The sequence below is a fragment of the Portunus trituberculatus genome, chromosome 10 (assembly GCF_017591435.1).
Source record: "Portunus trituberculatus isolate SZX2019 chromosome 10, ASM1759143v1, whole genome shotgun sequence".
Taxonomy (NCBI): Eukaryota; Metazoa; Arthropoda; class Malacostraca; order Decapoda; family Portunidae; genus Portunus; species Portunus trituberculatus.
This window is the reverse complement of record NC_059264.1, coordinates 11,637,835-11,656,180: the sequence shown is the minus strand read 5'-3', so window position 1 is coordinate 11,656,180 and position 18,346 is coordinate 11,637,835. Positions and strand designations below refer to the sequence as shown.

The window sequence follows — 18,346 nt, the reverse complement described above, 5'->3', positions numbered from 1 at the left end:
GTATTGCTCTTTCACCAAGATAATTTTGTACTTCAGATTGAAATCCTTTATTCCTCTCACCACGATTAAATCCCTTCAGTACCATGACGCGTTTCTATATTCATTTTGTTTAATATTTGGCGATTTTATACAGCCTCAGAAACTTATATAGAGATTATAACAGTGAAGACTCCATGCTTTAATCTTCTGATCTCCATGGACCCTTCTTAATGTCAATAAAATGGTCTAATCGTACACAAATCTCAAGGTAAAAATGCTTCTCAGTACTGAGGGGGTTAATATCACACCACATATATGATTAACCAATTAGCCAAGTACTCAAGACTGTTTCTTATGATAATAATTGGTAAATCCTGCAATTATGTCTCTAGCACCGTAAAGGCACCATTAAAAGCCAGTGTCACTTCACCAACCAGAGCGTTTTGAAAGCATAGTGGAGGCGAAACGGGAAGTTGTTTCGGAATATGGACTTGATACTTAACCCCTTCAATACTGAGTCGGATTTTTACCTTGATTTTGGGTATGATTAAACGATTTTATTTGCATTAGGAACTATCTATGGAGGTCAAATGATTAATGGCCACATACTTCACTATTTTAATACCCCATGTAAGTTTCTGAAGCTGTATAAAATCACCAAATAGTAAGTAGAATGTATATGAAATCGCGTCATAGAACTAAAAGGGTTAAACTGACTTGTTCTATCTTCTAATAAAAACCTGCTGCCAGAGTCGTTATTCATGCACGGCGGTACTGGAGCCTTGTAAGAGGAGACGCAAGGTCATGGCGTGAGTAGAGTGGCATAAGTTGTGGGTGAACATGAGAATGGGTGATTAGAATAGTGAAGACTCTGGCCATTAATCTTCTGACCTCCATAGACACTTTCTAATGTCAATAAAATGGTCTAATCGTACACACATCTCAAAGTAAGTATTGAAGGGGTTAAAAGGATAAACATTCTTGTGAACCCGGCTAATAGTTTTTGTTATCTTGGAAAATATTCGTAGTGAGAGCAAAACATTCTTAAATAATCCTCATGTTCTCATCTTAACTGAATGAAACGTGTGTCTCGGATTATTTGGTTTGCTGTGCTAATTGTATATATGCAGTATATATCTATATGGATGAGCTGACACTGATTCTCTATAACGTGATGTAAAATCTTATGTTTCTATGAGTATCTTTCTATCTATTCATGAAATCGACATAGATGAATGTACCCTGATTCGACCTTATGTGATCTGAAGTCTATTTGTCTACATGTGTGTGTGTGTGTGTGTGTGTGTGTGTGTGTGTGTGTGTGTGTGTGTGTGTGTGTGTGTGTGTGTGTGTGTGTGTTTTACTATTGAATTTTGTGTATTAGGAAGACCAACACCTAGCAAAAAGAAAAACAAAAAACAAATAGCAAATAGATAAATAAAATGAAATAAGTAAGTGAAAAAAGTTTTTCTTGTTTTGCCGCTCCAAAAAAGTTCATTATAAAGTTTCATAAAGTATTGGTTGCTTCGCTTTTCCATAATTATATAAATAAAAGAGAAAAGTTCTCTCATCTTGTCGTCTCAGAAAGAAAAATATAGAATTAAAAAAGATGTTATCGTGTGTACGTTTCGCTTTTTCCAGCACAAAGAAGTGTTAGTAGATTTATTTCCCCTTTCCGGCAGCTGTGACTCGTGCTCTGTATGCGTACGCCGTCGTGTCTGGTTTTGAGTGACTGAGGACATGATAACCACGAAGGACAGTGAATACATTGCAAGAGAAAGTGACAGCGAACACGGATGGCATGAATTCAAAGGCCACAAAGATGATTATTCTGGTTCTTTCTTTTCTTTTTTGTCTTTTGCATTTACCATACGAAGTCCTTGTTAAAACATCATTACAATCATGGCAGATAATGCTAAGTGGGGGACATGCACTATAGATGCGCGTGTATTAGGTGCTGGTATGTTTCTATAGCGCTTTTAGTTTCAGTGCTCATCCCTGTCTGTGGTGGCATCGCTCACCTCGGAACCCTAGGCCAGGTATACATCCGGGTCTCCTTTACCTTCCCTATGTGTCCCGGGTACTCATTCATCGGTGTGTCCAAAAGAAGGATGCTCACATCGGAACCCTGGGCCATGTGTACATCCAGGTCTCTTTTATCTTCCCTATGTTTCTCGGATATTCATTCATCGATGTGTTTAAAAGAAAGATGAAAAGACGAATGAGCTTTACGTCGACTCTCCCTTGCTTGGGTTCGAACCAGAGCTCAGATTTTTATTCGAATTCAGAAAAAAAAAATCGTCACTGCACCACGAACACGTTTAGAGACAGGGAAATGCCCTTGAAAATTCCATTAGACTATATTGGATCTTGTTGAAAGTGGTCAAGATGACAGATGAGAAGTCAGTCGAAACAAAGACACGACGCAACTAAACTCGAAATTGTTTCCTGGTGATGCAGGGTCGTTTGGAAATCTTGGACACCAATTCGAGACACGCCTGCAATAAAGCATAAAAAAAGGTGTAAAGCAGAAATATTACCCATTTTTCCTTATATTCAATTTGAAACAAACCCATAATGAGGAAAAGGAAGAAAGCTTACACCACTGTATGCAATGTAATGCCGTAGACAAATAGAGGATCATCAAACAAAGCCTAAACGAATGTAGGATAAAAGTCTTCGATTCACTGTAAGACGGGTTATAATGAACAAAGAAAAATGTATGTGCATCATGATATAAATTTTAATGCCCCAGAAAAATAAGCATTATAGTAAAAAGTAAAATAATATAAAGTAATAAAGTTTCCATCTGATACTAACGCAGATTTGGCGCAGTCCGATAAAAAAAAGCAAACAAAAGAAATATATAGGCACAACTATTACATCTGCATCAGTAGAACATGCAACGTAAAGCTAAAAAAAAAAAAAAAAATGTATATATATATATATATATATATATATATATATATATATATATATATATATATATATATATATATATATATATATATATAATGAATAAACGACAGCATCAATAAAAAAAAAGTATATATATTGGACAAGTAAGTTTAGGTTTGATAAATGTTTCATATACGAAGACTTTTTTGTTATCTTTTTGTGCCTTCCATGCTGAGCTTCCTGGAAATGTCTTGCAGCCTTACTGAGGGAAACAAGGCACTACTGTCCCCGTATCATCAGCTCCGTGTCCACCTGCAGGAATAATAGGAAAGAGGAGGAGAAACACGAGGAGATGGAGGAGGAAGAGGAGGAGGAGGAGGAGGAGGAGGAGGAGGAGGAGGAGGAGGAGGAGGAGGAGGAGGAGGAGGAGGAGGAGGAGGAGGAGGAGCAGAAGAAAAATGAAAAAGAGGAAAAATACTAGTAATGATAGTGATAACGGTAAGGAACAAAGGAATAAATAGAAGAAATAGAAGAAGAAGAAGAAGAAGAAAAGAAGAAAATAGGAAAAAAGGAGAAGAAATAAATAGAAGAAAAAGAAAAAGAAAACTTCAACAAAAACAACAACAGCAACGAAAAGATTGTCGCTTTGATTGTGCTGACTAATATTAAGAAGGAAGAGTTATTACACACACACACACACACACACAAAAAAAAAAAAAGAATTAGGGCATGAATGTATGCATTATAATAACATTTATTATTAGTCATAGCAAAGATAAGAAACAGGAGAATAAGAACAAACACTAACACTGAAAAACAGAACAGCAAAAAGAACAAGAACTAACACACAAAATAGAGCAAAAAAAAAAAAAAAAAAAATGAACACATATTTACATTATCAATTATCATCGACCACTTTCTTTTATCAGATTAGAAAATAAAATAATGATAATTCCAATGAGAAAAAACAACAAGAACTAAAATAGAAAGTCAAGCACACAGATTTACATTATCAATTATTAGACCACGATTCTGTGTCTTACGAGGCCTCTACTGCGCCAAACAAGGAGGGAAAGTCTTTTGAGAGACATAGCAGAGATGACAAGAGGAGGAAGGTAGAAGAGAGGAGAGGAGAGCAGAATCGCGGGTTTCAGTCTTCCTGTAGCCTTGTTAGCACGGCGGGAGCAAAGAATACCACGCGGTAGATCATCATTTTAATACTTACTAGTGGCCATCTCGAGCTCCAGTGTGTTGCGTCAGCGTGATGGGGCGAAAGTGCACCAGCCATGACGTTCGGGGTGTGTCAGGGAAGGCCGTGTGTACGTAGGGGAAGGTTACCGTGTGTTGTGTGAAGTGCGGCAGCCGAGAGACGTGGGAATGCTAACGCTAATGCCGCTGTTGTGTGATGCAAGAATGAGAGGGGAGGTGAGGTGGTGTTAGGAGATGATATTATGATGTGTTAGTGATGCATTGTTGAGGTTGTGTGTGTGGGGAGAGGGGAGGAAGGGGGTTGTCATTGGTAATTTGGGTTATTGTGAGTGTCATCGTTGTTGTTATTGTTGTTGTTGTTGTTGGTAGTGGTGGTGATGATGATGATGATGATTCCTTCCTCTTTTTATTGCTGTTGTTTTCTTTCTCGTTTTTTTTTTGATGTTTTCTTCGTTGTGGTTATTGCTGTTGTTGTCTTAGTTGTTTTTGTTGTTATTGTTGCTGTTCTTTTCTTCCTCTCGTTTTGTTAAATATATATTTTTCTGTTCTTTTCCTTATTTTTGTTTCTTCCATCTCCTCCTCCACTTCCTTCTCAATGCCTTGCTCCATTAATAAGAGACATGCAGTAAGTGTGATGTATTGCAGGAAATGCCTTGTCTCTGTTCGTTATGACCCAGGACCGTTTGATAATGAGATTGTCCTTAATTAATGTGAGTATATCTAGTCACCGCATTCCTTAATATTACTTTCACATAGAGGAGCGTGCCCTTGGGATGCAATAAACAGCTGTAGGAAAACAAAGTCACCTTCATGGTCGCTCTGAAAGATGAGTAGAATATTATTAACTCTTTTACCTTTACTGCTTGATATTCTTTTGATTTTTTTAACCAATAACATTTTTGACATCTATTCACACACACACACACACACACACACACACACACACACACACACACACACACACACACACACACACACACACACACACACACACACACACACACACACACACACACACACACACACACAACAAACTAGTAACTATCCTTCTGTCTTCAAGCTATTGATTTTTACTATAATCTGGAGATTAACGAAGGATGCTCATATCAATAATAAGGTACAGTGGAACCATGCGTGCTTTGGGGTCCGAGGGATCTCCAAGCGCACGGGTTCGAATCCTGTCCACGGTCCGAGTGTAGGTTGGGCTTCCTCACTTGGGGCAACGGTTTCCTAGCGGATGGGCTTTGAGACAGGAGGTACCTCAAAAAGTATCCCCTTTATAAATTCCCTTGAAAATTTCCAGTACCTTCACTATCTACCTCACTGAAGCAGTAAATACATGGCAAAAACATAGAATACATAAGTAATATACAGACAAATGTTCCTTAAATTTTGGGTCACTCTTTACTTGTTGTTTTAGGGAACCAGCACTTAAATGGACTTTTTTTTTTTTTTTTTGGCTTTTCTTCTGCGTGAAAAAAAAAAAAACAGGTTGCAAAAGGAGAAGGATTAAAAAATGAGCTTGGTATAGACACTGCTCAAATTTCGGATGATGCTTTTCTCTGACTGTATTCTTGATGACTGGCATATTCAGTGAGCCTTTTAATTCCTTCAGTACTGGGACTTATTTTTACCGTGTGTTTTGGATGATTTTATTTACACTAGCAAGGTTCTATGGAGACCAGAAGCATAATGGTCCAGAATCTTCACTATTTTTAATGCCCCACTTGAGTTTCTGAACCTGTACAAAATTGTCTAATAGTAACCAGAATAAATATGAAGACGTGTCATGGTACTGAAGGGGTTAAAAAATACTTTAGCTTATTGTTTCTTTATTTCACCATTCACACTACGTATTTGTGCAGTTATGTATTTTATCAACCTGTAGAAAACAATAATTTACAGCGAGAGTGGATACACATAGGACTGAACTTCGAACACTCAACTAACAAATATAACTTACGATGTACAATTATTACAAGTCAGTTATGAGCAATGTGACGCAGACTTTCCCACACCCCACCCTGCACTTGCCTTCACCACATGTGTACAGTGTTCCCATGCTTTCCCTGGTGCTCGGAAGTGTCAGAAAATGCTTGACTTGATTCATACACTAAAGTTCTGTAATAAATTAAATATAGTAACGATTGAAACTGAACAAGCTAATACAACTTTGAAGAACAGGTTAGTTTCTATGCGTGTTTCAATTTCCAGTCTAATTTTCTCTATGAATACATAATGGTGTTTGTCAAGAGGTGTGAAATGTAGTAAGGATTGAAACTGAACAAGGTAATGGAAGTTTGAAAAGCGGTTTTCTATGTGTGTTTCAATTTCTTTGTAATTTTTCCAGTGAATACATGATGGTGTTTGTCAAGAGGTGTTTCTTTAAGATGAAGCTGTGAGATGTTCTACTAAGTGAAAAGCAAAGGTCTAAGGATTGGAATACGTGCTGGGATGGGAACTGTCTCATTAAGAAGTGAGCAGAGGTAAACTTGCCTTGCCTTGCTGTGGAAAGGTGTGGGCAGCTGTACTTCTTGGGTGTAGTAAGGTAGGTCGCCTTTCCACCAGGGACTGACGAAGGTAGGAATGTTAATGACGTGTGTAAGAGTATGAGTGTGTGGCGCTTTGTCTGGGTCACCCTATATGAGTTTGCCGTCCTGGTATATAGAGAGACAGGCAGAGAAGAAAAGATGCAATTAGTTTCCATGACAAGATTACGCAATTTGAGTAGATCTGTAAGTCAGGGCTGGGTTTTTGTTATTTGTGTGTGTGTGAAGGTCTGCCCACATCCTTGCACACACACACACACACACACACACACACACACACACACACACACACACACACACACACACACACACACACACACACACACACACACACAGGTCTGCCCCTTCTTTTTTTTTTACAACACTAAGAGCCGTTCGATTTTCCGTAAAATGAGAAGAAAAGAGATGTTAATTTTTATGGGAAAATTACATAATTGAAAAGACTAATTTAGTGTAGGTAATTCAGGCGAGATGTCATTTGTTATTTCTTTCCGGCGTGAAGGATGTCGGCCTTCATCCTTGCACCAGTAAAAAATATACCTCTCTTTCTTTCCCTCGCATCAGAAGTGTAATAACACCTTTGTATTCAGGCCAGCTCCCCGTGACAACTGCCGTCATTTATTTTACAATGACTCAAGGATTTCATAATAACAGCATCCACGTGAAATATAAACAAGCTTCAATTTTTTTTATTCCAGATTTAACCGTAAATGATAAAGCAGTCTGCCTTAAACCACCACTTGATTAAGGAATGCATTCAGTTTTACTCAATTGTACTCCAAGTAAAATGTAAATAGGTACCAAACTTTTTTTTTTTTTATTCCTTCTCTGACTTAACATTAAACATAATCTATATAATATTCTGCCATACATTGTCAAGTGGTGGGTGTCTAGCAAGAGGAATACACTCAGTTACGATGTTACGCTCCATTACACTCGGAATATATACAAAAATCAAATTGTTTTTTTCGGTCAGCTCTCTAATTCATACTTTAACAATAAGTGATAAACCAGTCTGCTTCACACCCCCACCTGACCAGTGCCTGGGTGAGGAATACACTCCGTTACGAAATGTTTAGTAAGGCATGGAATGAAGTCAGCTCTTCTTTCAGTAACCTGGACAGTAAAAACGAGTGGAAAGTCTTGTTCTGTGATGCCACGAGAGGAAGAGAAAGAGGTGGTGGTGGTGGTGGTTGTGGTAGTGGTGATAGTGGTGGTGGTGGAGGAGGAAGAGGAGGAGGAGGAGGAGGAGGAGGAGGAGGAGGAGGAGGAGGAGGAGGAGGAGGAGGAGGAGGAGGAGGAGGAGAGGAAGAGGATGAGAAGGAGGAGTAGAAACAGGAGTAAGAGTAGGAAGAAATATGCAGTTAGCGAGTTTCAATCACACGACAAATTATCTCTTAAATATAAACATTACAAACATGATAAAAACAACAGAAACCGCAAAGAGACATTAGACTTACATATGGCAGTTCCTCTTTAAAACCTACCTACTTATCTCCACCTATCATTACCATTCTTATGCTTATCAAATCATCATCTACAACTCCCTAATGACTCCACTAATCACTTGACTATTGAGCCTGTTTGATTCAGTCACCTCCTTTAGGAAGAACAATGCTAATCTACAAGAAGTCTAGGAAGAACAGTGCTAATCTACAAGAAGTCTAGGAAGAACAGTGCTAATCTACCAGAGAGACAACTGACTAAAAGGAAAAGTGAAGGAAAATATGCAGAGAGTGATATTGATTGCAAGGCAGTGATTTTGAAGGTGAAGAATAATGTCAAACTCTCCCAGAGACTTTTCTTTTGTCAAAAACAGTAAATATTCTCACTGAAAACTCCTAAGAGGGTGACTTAGATCAAGTGAAAAGCGCTGAAAGACCGCCAGTGAATAGTATTTTACGGAATCTCTACTGAAAATCACACTTAGAATTAAAAGTAAATAGATGAATTTGGCATTGAAGATAGGTGAAAAAATGCTTAAGATAGAAAGTTAATTAAAAAAAGGAAAGAGAAATAATTTGACTAAAAAAGAAACGGAGCACGGAGGCACAGATCAGGAGAAGGATAGGAGGGACTACCGAGGATTAAAACTACATGAAAACCGGAAGCCCCTTTACTAGTAGTGTGAGCATCAGGCGAGATATTACCAGGTGGTGAGCGAGAGACAAATATGGGTCATGAGTCCTGCAGTCTTGAGTGTCCAGCAAAAGTCTGCGTGAAGAGTTCAGACGCTTAGACGGCGTGGGTGACGTGATGCGATCTGGATGAAAGTTGGAACATGGAGGGAAGAAGGAAGGAAGGAAGGAAGGGAGGAAGGGTGGTGTATAGAAGTAGTACATGGTGGGATGGATGGATGGAGGGTGACTCAAGACTTCAGCGGAAGGTAGAAGAGGAGTGGGAGACGATCCCAAGAGACTAAGCAGCGGTGCCTCGATCAGAGCTGCTTGTGTGGCTGAGGAAGGGGCAGGGGACGGTGTGTGGGTCACCTTTCTGTACTAACACGCAGGCATGGAAGGTACAAAAATACTTTATTGCATCTCTCATTCGCACACATGCACGTCTCAGAGGCTTAGCGTTGTAACAGACTCGGTCATTCGACATAAATATTAAGCGTAGGTGGGCTGGGGCTACTGGTAGGTAGGCTGGGGCTGCTGGTAGGTGGGCTGGGGCTGCTGGTAGGTGGGCTGGGGCCTGTAGCTCTGCTGCTCGGGGTACTGGGCCTCGCCCTCGTAGCTCACCTCAGCCAGGAAGCCTGAGTCGCCCTCCACGCGGTAGTTGACGCGCTGCAGGCGGCCGTCGGGCAGCAGCACGTAGTAGGAGCCCTGGGTGTTGTAGCCGTCGCGGGACTCATCCTGGCCGAAGTCGTTGCCGGAATAGTCATCCTTGACGGCCCAGTTGAAATTGTACTGAGCGGGTCCCTGGGGAGGGGAGAACCTTGTTAGCGAGGAGGGAGGGAGGGAGAGGAAGGGAGGGTGTTGTAAGTACATGATATGCAGCAGAAGAACAGATACAAGAGACCTGGTGGTCTGTAATGGATTGTCTGTTGGGCAGTTCACTGCTGCAGCAAACTACTCGTGTGAGAAGAAACAGATAACAGAGCGAGGCTGGCCGTGACCAGCGAGGCAGCGGGGGTACTCACGGTGGGCTCGGCGGGGCCGTAGGACGGTGTCGGGGCGCTGTAGGTTGGGCGGGGAGGGGTGTAGGTGGGCGCCTGGTCAGCGGCAGCCATGACCGCGAGGGCAGCGAGGAGGAGGACCTGCAAAGAGAGGGAGGTTAGGCGGAACAGAGGCCACTGAAGCATACAGGGAACAGTTTAAGCAGCAGTAGTAGCGGCAGCAACATGAGCAGAGGTAACAGCAGCAGAAGTGATGGGCTGCAGCAGCTTACCTTAGCGACCATTGTTACTGGAAAGGCTCGGAAGAGACTGGTGCTGGTGGCGGTGCCCGGCTGGCTTATATAGTGGCCAGTGACGTCACGGCGCAAGAGGGAAAGCAAAGCCATCGTCTTCGGGCAAGATGATCACGGCCCCGGCTATTACTTTTATGACTCGCCGGTCGGCCTCGCCCACGCCCCACGCGGTGCACGCCCTGAAAAATCCCCTCCTTCTTTAGCAAGAACACTCGGTGACCCGCCAGTGTGTGTACTGTGACTCGCACTTCTTCGGCCAGCAGGACCCGTCCATATGGCCAGTGTTGTGCTAAGTGTCTCGCGACTTTCGGGTCCACGTTGAACTGAATAATAGAGTTAGTTTATTTTCTCTGGACTCACATTTTCTTCAGCATTAAGGAAAACGAATATAAGGCACCAAAGAAGGCAGGAAATGCTTTTGTAAGGAGGTTTCAGCCCTTAGTAACACTGGAGCACTTGTAGCGCTGAGTGAACGGGTTCCAAAGGAAAGGGCCACTCGTTGAATTGCTTCTGAGTAAGAGACGTGAATTGACCCAGTCAGGCACGGATGAGGAGCGGCTTGAGAAATAATAACAAGAAAAGGCAAAGAAAGAGATATACAAACAGAGAGGCGAGAATGATTGATGTGAGTTACAACAGTCAGGAAAAACATCACTGCCACTTTTACGAGATGGAGGAACGCGTCAATAGAGAGGAAACAGAGGCATGGAAAAGAAGAGGAGAAAAACGAAAGGGAAACACAGAAGTGAGAAAGACACACGCGAGTTGATACAATAATAAAAACTTAAGTAACATTTTTATTTTTTCTAACCTAAGGGACTTGCTATCCTGGTGAGAGAGTTTTGTGAGTGGAGTCGACGTCCCTTGGTATCTGTCAACGCCCTTCACTTGAGAAAGGCGTGATCTGTGCAGGCGTGGCCGAGACTCCTGCACGGAATGAGCGTCTTGGAGGAATGATGGAGACAAAAGTACTCGTGAAATTCCATGAAAAACAAAATGATAAATAGGAAAAAGTACTACATTAGTTAAGAAAATAAGAATAAAAATAAAGGTTAATGAAATGGAAAATATAATTATAAGATATTTAGTTTAGAGGTTCTTTTTCCTTTTTTTTCTTTATTTATTTGTTTATTAATTAATCAATTAAATCATAATCTTTTTAATCTTCATCTTCATTCTCTTCTTTTTTCATCTCCTCCTCCTCCTCCTCCTCTTCCCCTTCTTTTCTCTTTTTTTTTCTTATCATTTACTTATCTTACTGGCCAAAATTAAGCCATTACCGTCCCAGCTCAGGAATACTATTGAAGAGAGACGAATGGAGGCGGCGGGGGCAGCACACACCTTCCGTCTCACTAGCTAACGATGCCGTCAGTTTTGAGCACCGCCACGTTGATGAGAGCTGCGCCGTATTGGGGAAAAACGAAAGCCATGATGAAGTCAGCAGCGCAATAGAGGAAGGGCGGATGGAGTGAGAGGAAAGGTTAAAGGAAACACACCCACTGCAGGAACACAAGGAATTACTAAGTGCTCTGTAGCGTTTCTCGATTATTTAAGGTTGTTACTCATACTTGCAAATAAACTTCTCTATGTATATCTAAATGGATGTCTTGGAATGAACTGTAAGAGGATGCTGGAGGGGTTTCATTTTTTTGTTGCATTTAAGATAACGTTCTTTTTTTTTCTTATTTTTTTGCATGGAAAGAAATATCTATGTGTATTTTAGGATGGAATACTTTGAAGTGGAGGTACTTGATATAACATTTTAATTTTTCTCAGATTTGGAATAACTGTTTCTCTTTTCACTTGCTAAGGAGTCCCGCCAAACACAAAACTAATATTAAATGAAGAAGAAAGAAAAAATACGTAAGGAAGAAAAGTTGCTTAAGATATTGCATCTAAAAAAAAAAAAACACAAAAAAAAAACAGAAACATAGAAAGGATGAAAAGAAGAATAAAAAAGTTTCGTCAGTTCAGTTCCTTTATTAATCACATCAGCGATATTTCCTGAATTATTGTTATACTTTAATAAGGATTCAACAATATCAGTGGAGAAAAGCATCTGAGAACCCATGTAGTCAGCTCGGTGGCCTCTGGAAAAACCCCTTATGAATAGTGACACTTCTCACTTTTTAAATTTTCTTTTCTGACACTATTGCTTTGATCTGGTGACTTTGGTGGTCTTTTTGTTGCCTTTGTCCAGTTTGCCTCGTCCATGAAAAGTGACATAGTATAGAAAGAACAAAATTGAGAGAGGAGTAATGCAAAAAAAAAAAAAAAAAATACGCCACAAGAATTAAATGAATAAAATATAAAAAAGACTTAATTGAACTGAATATAAAGAATGTAATATAGAAACAATATGAATGAACTGAATAACGAACAGAATATGGAAAAACCAGAACTGAATAAATATAATAAAAAAAAAACACAGCTAAAATGCCCCTCTCCCCAAAAAGCAAGGACTGAACAGAATAGAATATAGAACAGAAAATAGAAGGACCAAGACTGAATTGAACAGCTTACAGAATGACCAGGAATCAAGTAAATACAACGTAGGAAGACCATAACATTGAATTGACCTGTATATGTGTGTGTTAGTGAGTGTGTGTGTGTGACTTTCCCTTGCAATACGTAAGAGTAAGGCTGTGTCACCTCCACGCAGCGTTATTAGAGGAAGGAGTTTGGTTGAGGAGAGGGAAGGTATATGGCATTCATTTTGGGAGTTTAGAGGCGCTATTACTGGTGCACTTGTGAAGGTTACCGAGGCGCGGGTCATTGCGGTGCAGGCTGATGGCAGGTTGCAAGTCGTCTTTGGTGATTACGTAGCAGGAAAAACTGGGTCGTCGATGCTACTAGAGAGAGAGAGAGAGAGAGAGAGAGAGAGAGAGAGAGAGAGAGAGAGAGAGAGAGAGAGATTTGTATTCAGTATTTATCAAACTAGTTTCTTGCATAATACGTGCATTATTTTGTGCTTGTCTGTCTCTGTGTATATGTATGTCTTTCTGTCTCCCTGTCTGTCTCTTTCTACTGTCTGTTGTCTGTTTGTTGTCTTTATCTTTTGAGTTGCATAGACAGACGGATATTAACAAACAGATCTCTCTCTCTCTCTCTCTCTCTCTCTCTCTCTCTCTCTCTCTCTCTCTCTCTCTCTCTCTCTCTCTCTCTCTCCTTTGACTTATAACATCAATTTGCTTTAATAATCTTCTGTTTTATTTTGTTTTATCTTCATTGAATTCCTCTTATTATTTTTTCTGTTATCTTTGCTTTTATTTCCTATATATTATCATGTTTTATTAGGAGCGGCGCCATATGACCCTAGTGCTGCGGGAACTCAAGGACACGATGGTAAAAGAAAGGAGGAATAGAATAATGTGCGCGATAGCAATACTGTATAAAATTTACCTCCCCTGTCTTAAAAATAGTCATGCTGGAAGGGAAGAATTGGTAATGCATGCTTGTGTGTGTGTGTGTGTGTGTGTGTGTGTGTGTGTGTGTGTGTGAGGGAGGGTTGGGAGGCGGGGGCAACAGTGAGCGGGTTGAGGGTGAGTGAGAGCAGCAGAAGAACCATGAAAAACAGGTGAAGATAAAGTGCCTGATGCAACACTGCGGCTCAGTGAGAAAGGATCGAGGTGGGTAAGGCAGGAGGGGAGCTGGTGACACGAGCTTTAATTGTGATCGGGGTAGGAGGAGGAGGAGGAGGAGGAGGAGGAGGAGGAGGAGGAGGAGGAGGAGAAGAAGAAGAAGAAGAAGAAGAGGGGGAGGAGAAAGAAAAAAAAATGTAGTTGTTTATATTTAAAAGTAAAAAAAAAAAAGTCGAAGAAAAATGCAATGTAATGTTAATAATACAAATCAAAGGAGTGATATTTTATTCGAGTTTATTAAAAGAAACTTGAAAGATTCTATTTATTTTTGCATTTATTTATTCACTTCTTATACACAACAATAATAAACACCCACCGAATAAAAAAAAAAAAAATAGAAAAAAATCATCAGTCACATGAAATAAAGGTTCCCACAGTCTCGGCTAAATGAGAACATATATATGAAATAAACAAATAAAAGATGGAACAAATAGACCAAATAAATAGAGAAGCAGTCTTTAATGTGACGTATGGAAGATGATTTATAATTGACATACGTAGCTGGTATATTCCATTACCTAAACGCTGGTGAGTCTGGCGGGTTTCCGGTGCAGTTCTTCTCTTGCGACTTGAAGGTGTGGAGTTGGATTCTGAGAGGGCGCCTTATGACCTTGTTTTAGTGGCGCAATACAGTTTACAGTCTTCTTCCTCCGTCTTTTTCCTCCTCCTCCTCCTTGCACCACATCTAGTTCTATTCGCATCTTCCTGTACAAAAAAGGAGAGATGCTAGCCTTGTCTTGACAGAAATAAACTCTCTCTCTCTCTCTCTCTCTCTCTCTCTCTCTCTCTCTCTCTCTCTCTCTCTCTCTCTCTCTCTCTCTCTCTCTCTCTCTCTCTCTCTCTCTCTCTCTCTCTCTCTCTCTCTCTCTCTCTCTCTCTCTCTCTCTCTCTCTCTCTCATCCAGTTCAGCTTCTCTCATATTAGCCAGCATTTAATTGGCGTCTCCATCACTCTTCTGGACCAGCGCTGAGGTGAATAATGACGTCGTGTTCCACTTTACGGGTCACTGCTTTCTTGGATCACTCACGCCAGCTGTGTTTTATTAGGAAGCCTGTTTTCTTTTAATGAGTTCTGGTTTTTGTTTGTAAGCATGCATGGGAGTAAGTCCTAGTTTTGGGAATGCATAAGATTGTATTTGTTAATTTTTTTTTTTTTCATCTGAGAGTACATAAGAATATAAGGAAATTAGGGAAGCTTCATGAATCTTTATGGAATATACCTATTTTTTTTTTCCCCCACTGTCATCCTGATCCATAAATTTGTCGATCTTTCCCAAGGTTTCTTAATGTTCCAGCACTAACAAACCTGATAATTGATTACCTTCCACTCATTTACGACTATACTTGAGAGCTAATTCTTTCCTGTCTTTTATTTTTTAATCTAACTTTATCAGTGTGGTAACCTTTATTGCTGTTTTTTTTCTTTCTTTTTTCTTAAGAGAGGGAATCTGGCCAAAGGGGAAAAATAAAAGGACGTCACTGTAGAAAAGTTCCACAAAAAATTTTAAAAGAAAAAAATGAAAACAAAAATAACAAATATGAAAGAATGAAACGAAAACGCAAGAAATAAAGAAACGATTACAGAAAAGAATAAACAAATAAAAGGAACTCACAGTAAAAAAAAGCTTAACCGAAAGATTTAAAAGAAAAATAGTAAATGAATAGGACAAAAAAAAAACTCAAATATGAAAGAATGAAACGAAAACAAGAAATAAAGAGAAAAATAAAAATGAGAATAACGATGGTAGTTATAGCGAATGGAAAGAGAAACAAATGATAAAGAATTTGTAAGCCTTATGTGAACGATTTGGGGACGAAACTTTATATCCTGAGGGAGTGACTCTTCCGTGGAGAGTCACGTTCAAGTCTACTTTTGTTTCTGGATTTTCTTATGTTATTTTGTGACAGATATGGATACTAAGAAAACAAAACTGAGAAATCGCTGAGCGTCATTTGAGGAAGCTGAATCAAGATAGAGTGAATTTCAGGTCTCGTGTTAATGAGATGAACCTTAAGGGGCTATCACACTGGCCTATGATACGCGGAACGCGGGCCATGGTTCTTGGTACGAAACCAGGAACACTATCACACACAAGCTGCCCGTGTTCTTGTTATGCTAGGCAAACTGCCCACTAACCAAGACAAAGCCTAATCAAAATAAACCAGAACAAAACCATGCCGCTTATACCTCAGCCTGTGCTTTGTCCAGGAACTGCATTTGCACTTCCTCTTGTTGAAGAAAAGTAAGTAAAAAAAACTAGAGAAAAGCTGAGACGTGCGCGATGGCAACTTTACAGTCAGAGGTGGTTGCCATGAGCCCAAACTATCGACATGATATACATATATTTCACCTTTCTAAATTGATGAGATATTATTTAATATTCCAATATGAAAAATTTAGTCACATTCTTTTTAGTTCAAATGAAAAGTTTTTATTACATATATCATGTTTACTTTCCATTGGGATAACATACGGAGAACCGGGATGGATATGAAGCCATCCCAACTTGGTTCCGCTAATCCCGGGCAAGTTCCAGCTATCTAGAGCGGATGTTCCTGGTTCCGCGTATCATAGGCCAGTGTGATAGGGCCTTTAGAAAACTTTTTATTCTGTGAGTGGATCTACCAGGCAGGACAAAGAGAGGAGCGCGTAAGAGAAGATCCATAGATGCAGTGATAAAAGACACGTTTGGAGAGTTTGTGAGAGAGGAAAGAGCCGGAACACGTAAGAGGAGATCCATAGATGCAGTGATAAAAGACACATTTGTAGAGCTTGTGAGAGAGGAAAGAGCCTAAGACAAAATGTTTCAGAAGGTTTAACAAGAACAGCCGAAATAAGTGCTTAGTCAATAGGAGCTTTTGAAGAGTGAGTTTATAGATGCAGTGTAGGTGTTGTAGAAGGTTGATCTGTGGCTACCTTCAACAAAAGCAGGCGAAATAAGTGCTTAGTCAGTAGAGGTTTTAGAAGATTAAGCAAGTTTATAGACAGGGATGATAGGTGGGGTATAATTGTGTTTTGTACATGTCGGTCTACTGGCTTCTTGCACCTTTCCTTATGTTCGCATGTGTAGAAAGAAAATGCTCACAAGGAAAAGTTATCAGATGGAAGAAATCAGAGGGAAATCGTTAACCTCCTTCAATACCACGACGTGTTTTCATATATATTCTGGTTACTGTTTAGTGATTTATAGGGATGAAGATTCTGACCATTAATCTTTTGACCTCCATAAACCCTTCCTAATGTAAATAAGGTCTTCTAATCATACCCAGAACTCAAGGTATAAATGAAAGGGAAAGGTGAAAATAGGGAAATGGTCATCCTCATGTACGTATGATCTCGCCATGCTGTCAAAAAGTGTTCATACGAAAAAAAAATAAATAAACAGAAGAAGAAATTGGTGGGAAAAGTGTTCAGTGGAAAAAACGCATAAGGAAATGACTGTCTTCGTGTATGTATGTATGTATGTAAGTAAGTTGTTGCCTGCAGTGTGGCCCCGTTAGTGTTGTTTGCCGGCGAGAGACGGAAAGGCCTTGCACGAAATGTGGTAATTGTGTGTGTGTCAAGGGTGTCTTTAGAGGGCGTGGGTGCAGGTGGTGGTGGTGGTGGTGGTGGTGGTGGTGGTGGTGGTGTGTGAAAGTGATTACGATTGTGGTGATGATGATAGTGATGGTGATAGGTGATGTATTGTTGGTGGTTTAAGGTTTGGGTGAAAGTGATGACTGTGGTGATGGTGACAGCAGTGACGATTACTGACTGAATGACTGATTGATTTTAGAGTAACAAGATTGGGATCATAAAGCGCCGTAGGTAGCGATGATACCAGTGGTGATGGTAAAGGAGAATGGTGATTGTGATGATGATAATGATATTAGTAGTGATGGCGATGTGGTGAAAGTGGTGGTGGTAGTGGCTCATAGGTCTAGGTAGCCCGTAGGCCTGAGGAAACACGCGGCAGTTTGTTGTGGTGAGAGTGAATGTAGAAATTACTTCACATTTTATAGCACCTTCCTTTCCAAGTGACCTTGTTTGTGTTTGCAGGGAGAGTGCCGCCTGTGTGCCGAGCTGAGCGGCGCGTCAGGAAGCCTTAGCTGGGAACACTGGTTGCTCTGGTGAACCTATCGGTGCAGACGTCAAGACGCGACCAGCGGACCTCACGTGAGTGTTGGACATAATAGTGACGGAGTGAAGGAGGCGCAGAGGTGCTCTTCAGGTACGCGGCACACCGTAACGGCCACAGAGGGAGTGTGATAGAACAAGTTATGTACAAAAATATATTTATTTCAGTCTCATCGTAAGAAGGAATGGTCGTCGAGAAAGTCAAAATAGGGAGATCGGAGAGGAGTGTGACTAAGCGTAGGTGGGCTGGGGCTGCTGGTAGGTAGGCTGGGGCTGCTGGTAGGTGGGCTGGGGCCTGTAGCTCTGCTGCTCGGGGTACTGGGCCTCACCCTCGTAGCTCACCTCAGCCAGGAAGCCTGAGTCGCCCTCCACGCGGTAGTTGACGCGCTGCAGGCGGCCGTCGGGCAGCAGCACGTAGTAGGAACCCTGGGTGTTGTAGCCGTCGCGGGACTCATCCTGGCCGAAGTCGTTGCCGGAATAGTCATCCTTGACGGCCCAGTTGAAATTGTACTGGGCGGGTCCCTGGGGAGGGGAGAACCTTGT

At 40.8% G+C, this 18,346-nt stretch overlaps 2 protein-coding genes across 2 annotated transcripts in view; both read right to left on the bottom strand.

Moving 5' to 3' along the window:
• Nucleotides 1–9,149: 9,149 nt before the first annotated feature.
• Nucleotides 9,150–10,134, bottom strand: LOC123502201 (cuticle protein 18.6-like). Its single transcript, XM_045251447.1, has 3 exons — nucleotides 10,026–10,134; nucleotides 9,778–9,894; nucleotides 9,150–9,556 (listed from the first exon to the last, which is right to left on the bottom strand). The coding sequence occupies exons 1-3, from the start codon at nucleotides 10,035–10,037 to the stop codon at nucleotides 9,266–9,268; spliced, it is 420 nt and encodes a 139-aa protein (XP_045107382.1). The 5' UTR covers nucleotides 10,038–10,134; the 3' UTR covers nucleotides 9,150–9,265.
• A 7,810-nt stretch (nucleotides 10,135–17,944) lies between these two features.
• The window catches only part of LOC123502202 (cuticle protein 18.6-like), a 940-nt gene continuing 538 nt past the window's right edge, over nucleotides 17,945–18,346 (bottom strand). Inside the window, exon 3 of the mRNA XM_045251448.1 lies at nucleotides 17,945–18,325. Within this exon, the coding sequence (XP_045107383.1) occupies nucleotides 18,035–18,325 (291 nt within the window). The 3' untranslated portion in view covers nucleotides 17,945–18,034. The remainder of the gene's footprint in view (nucleotides 18,326–18,346) is intronic.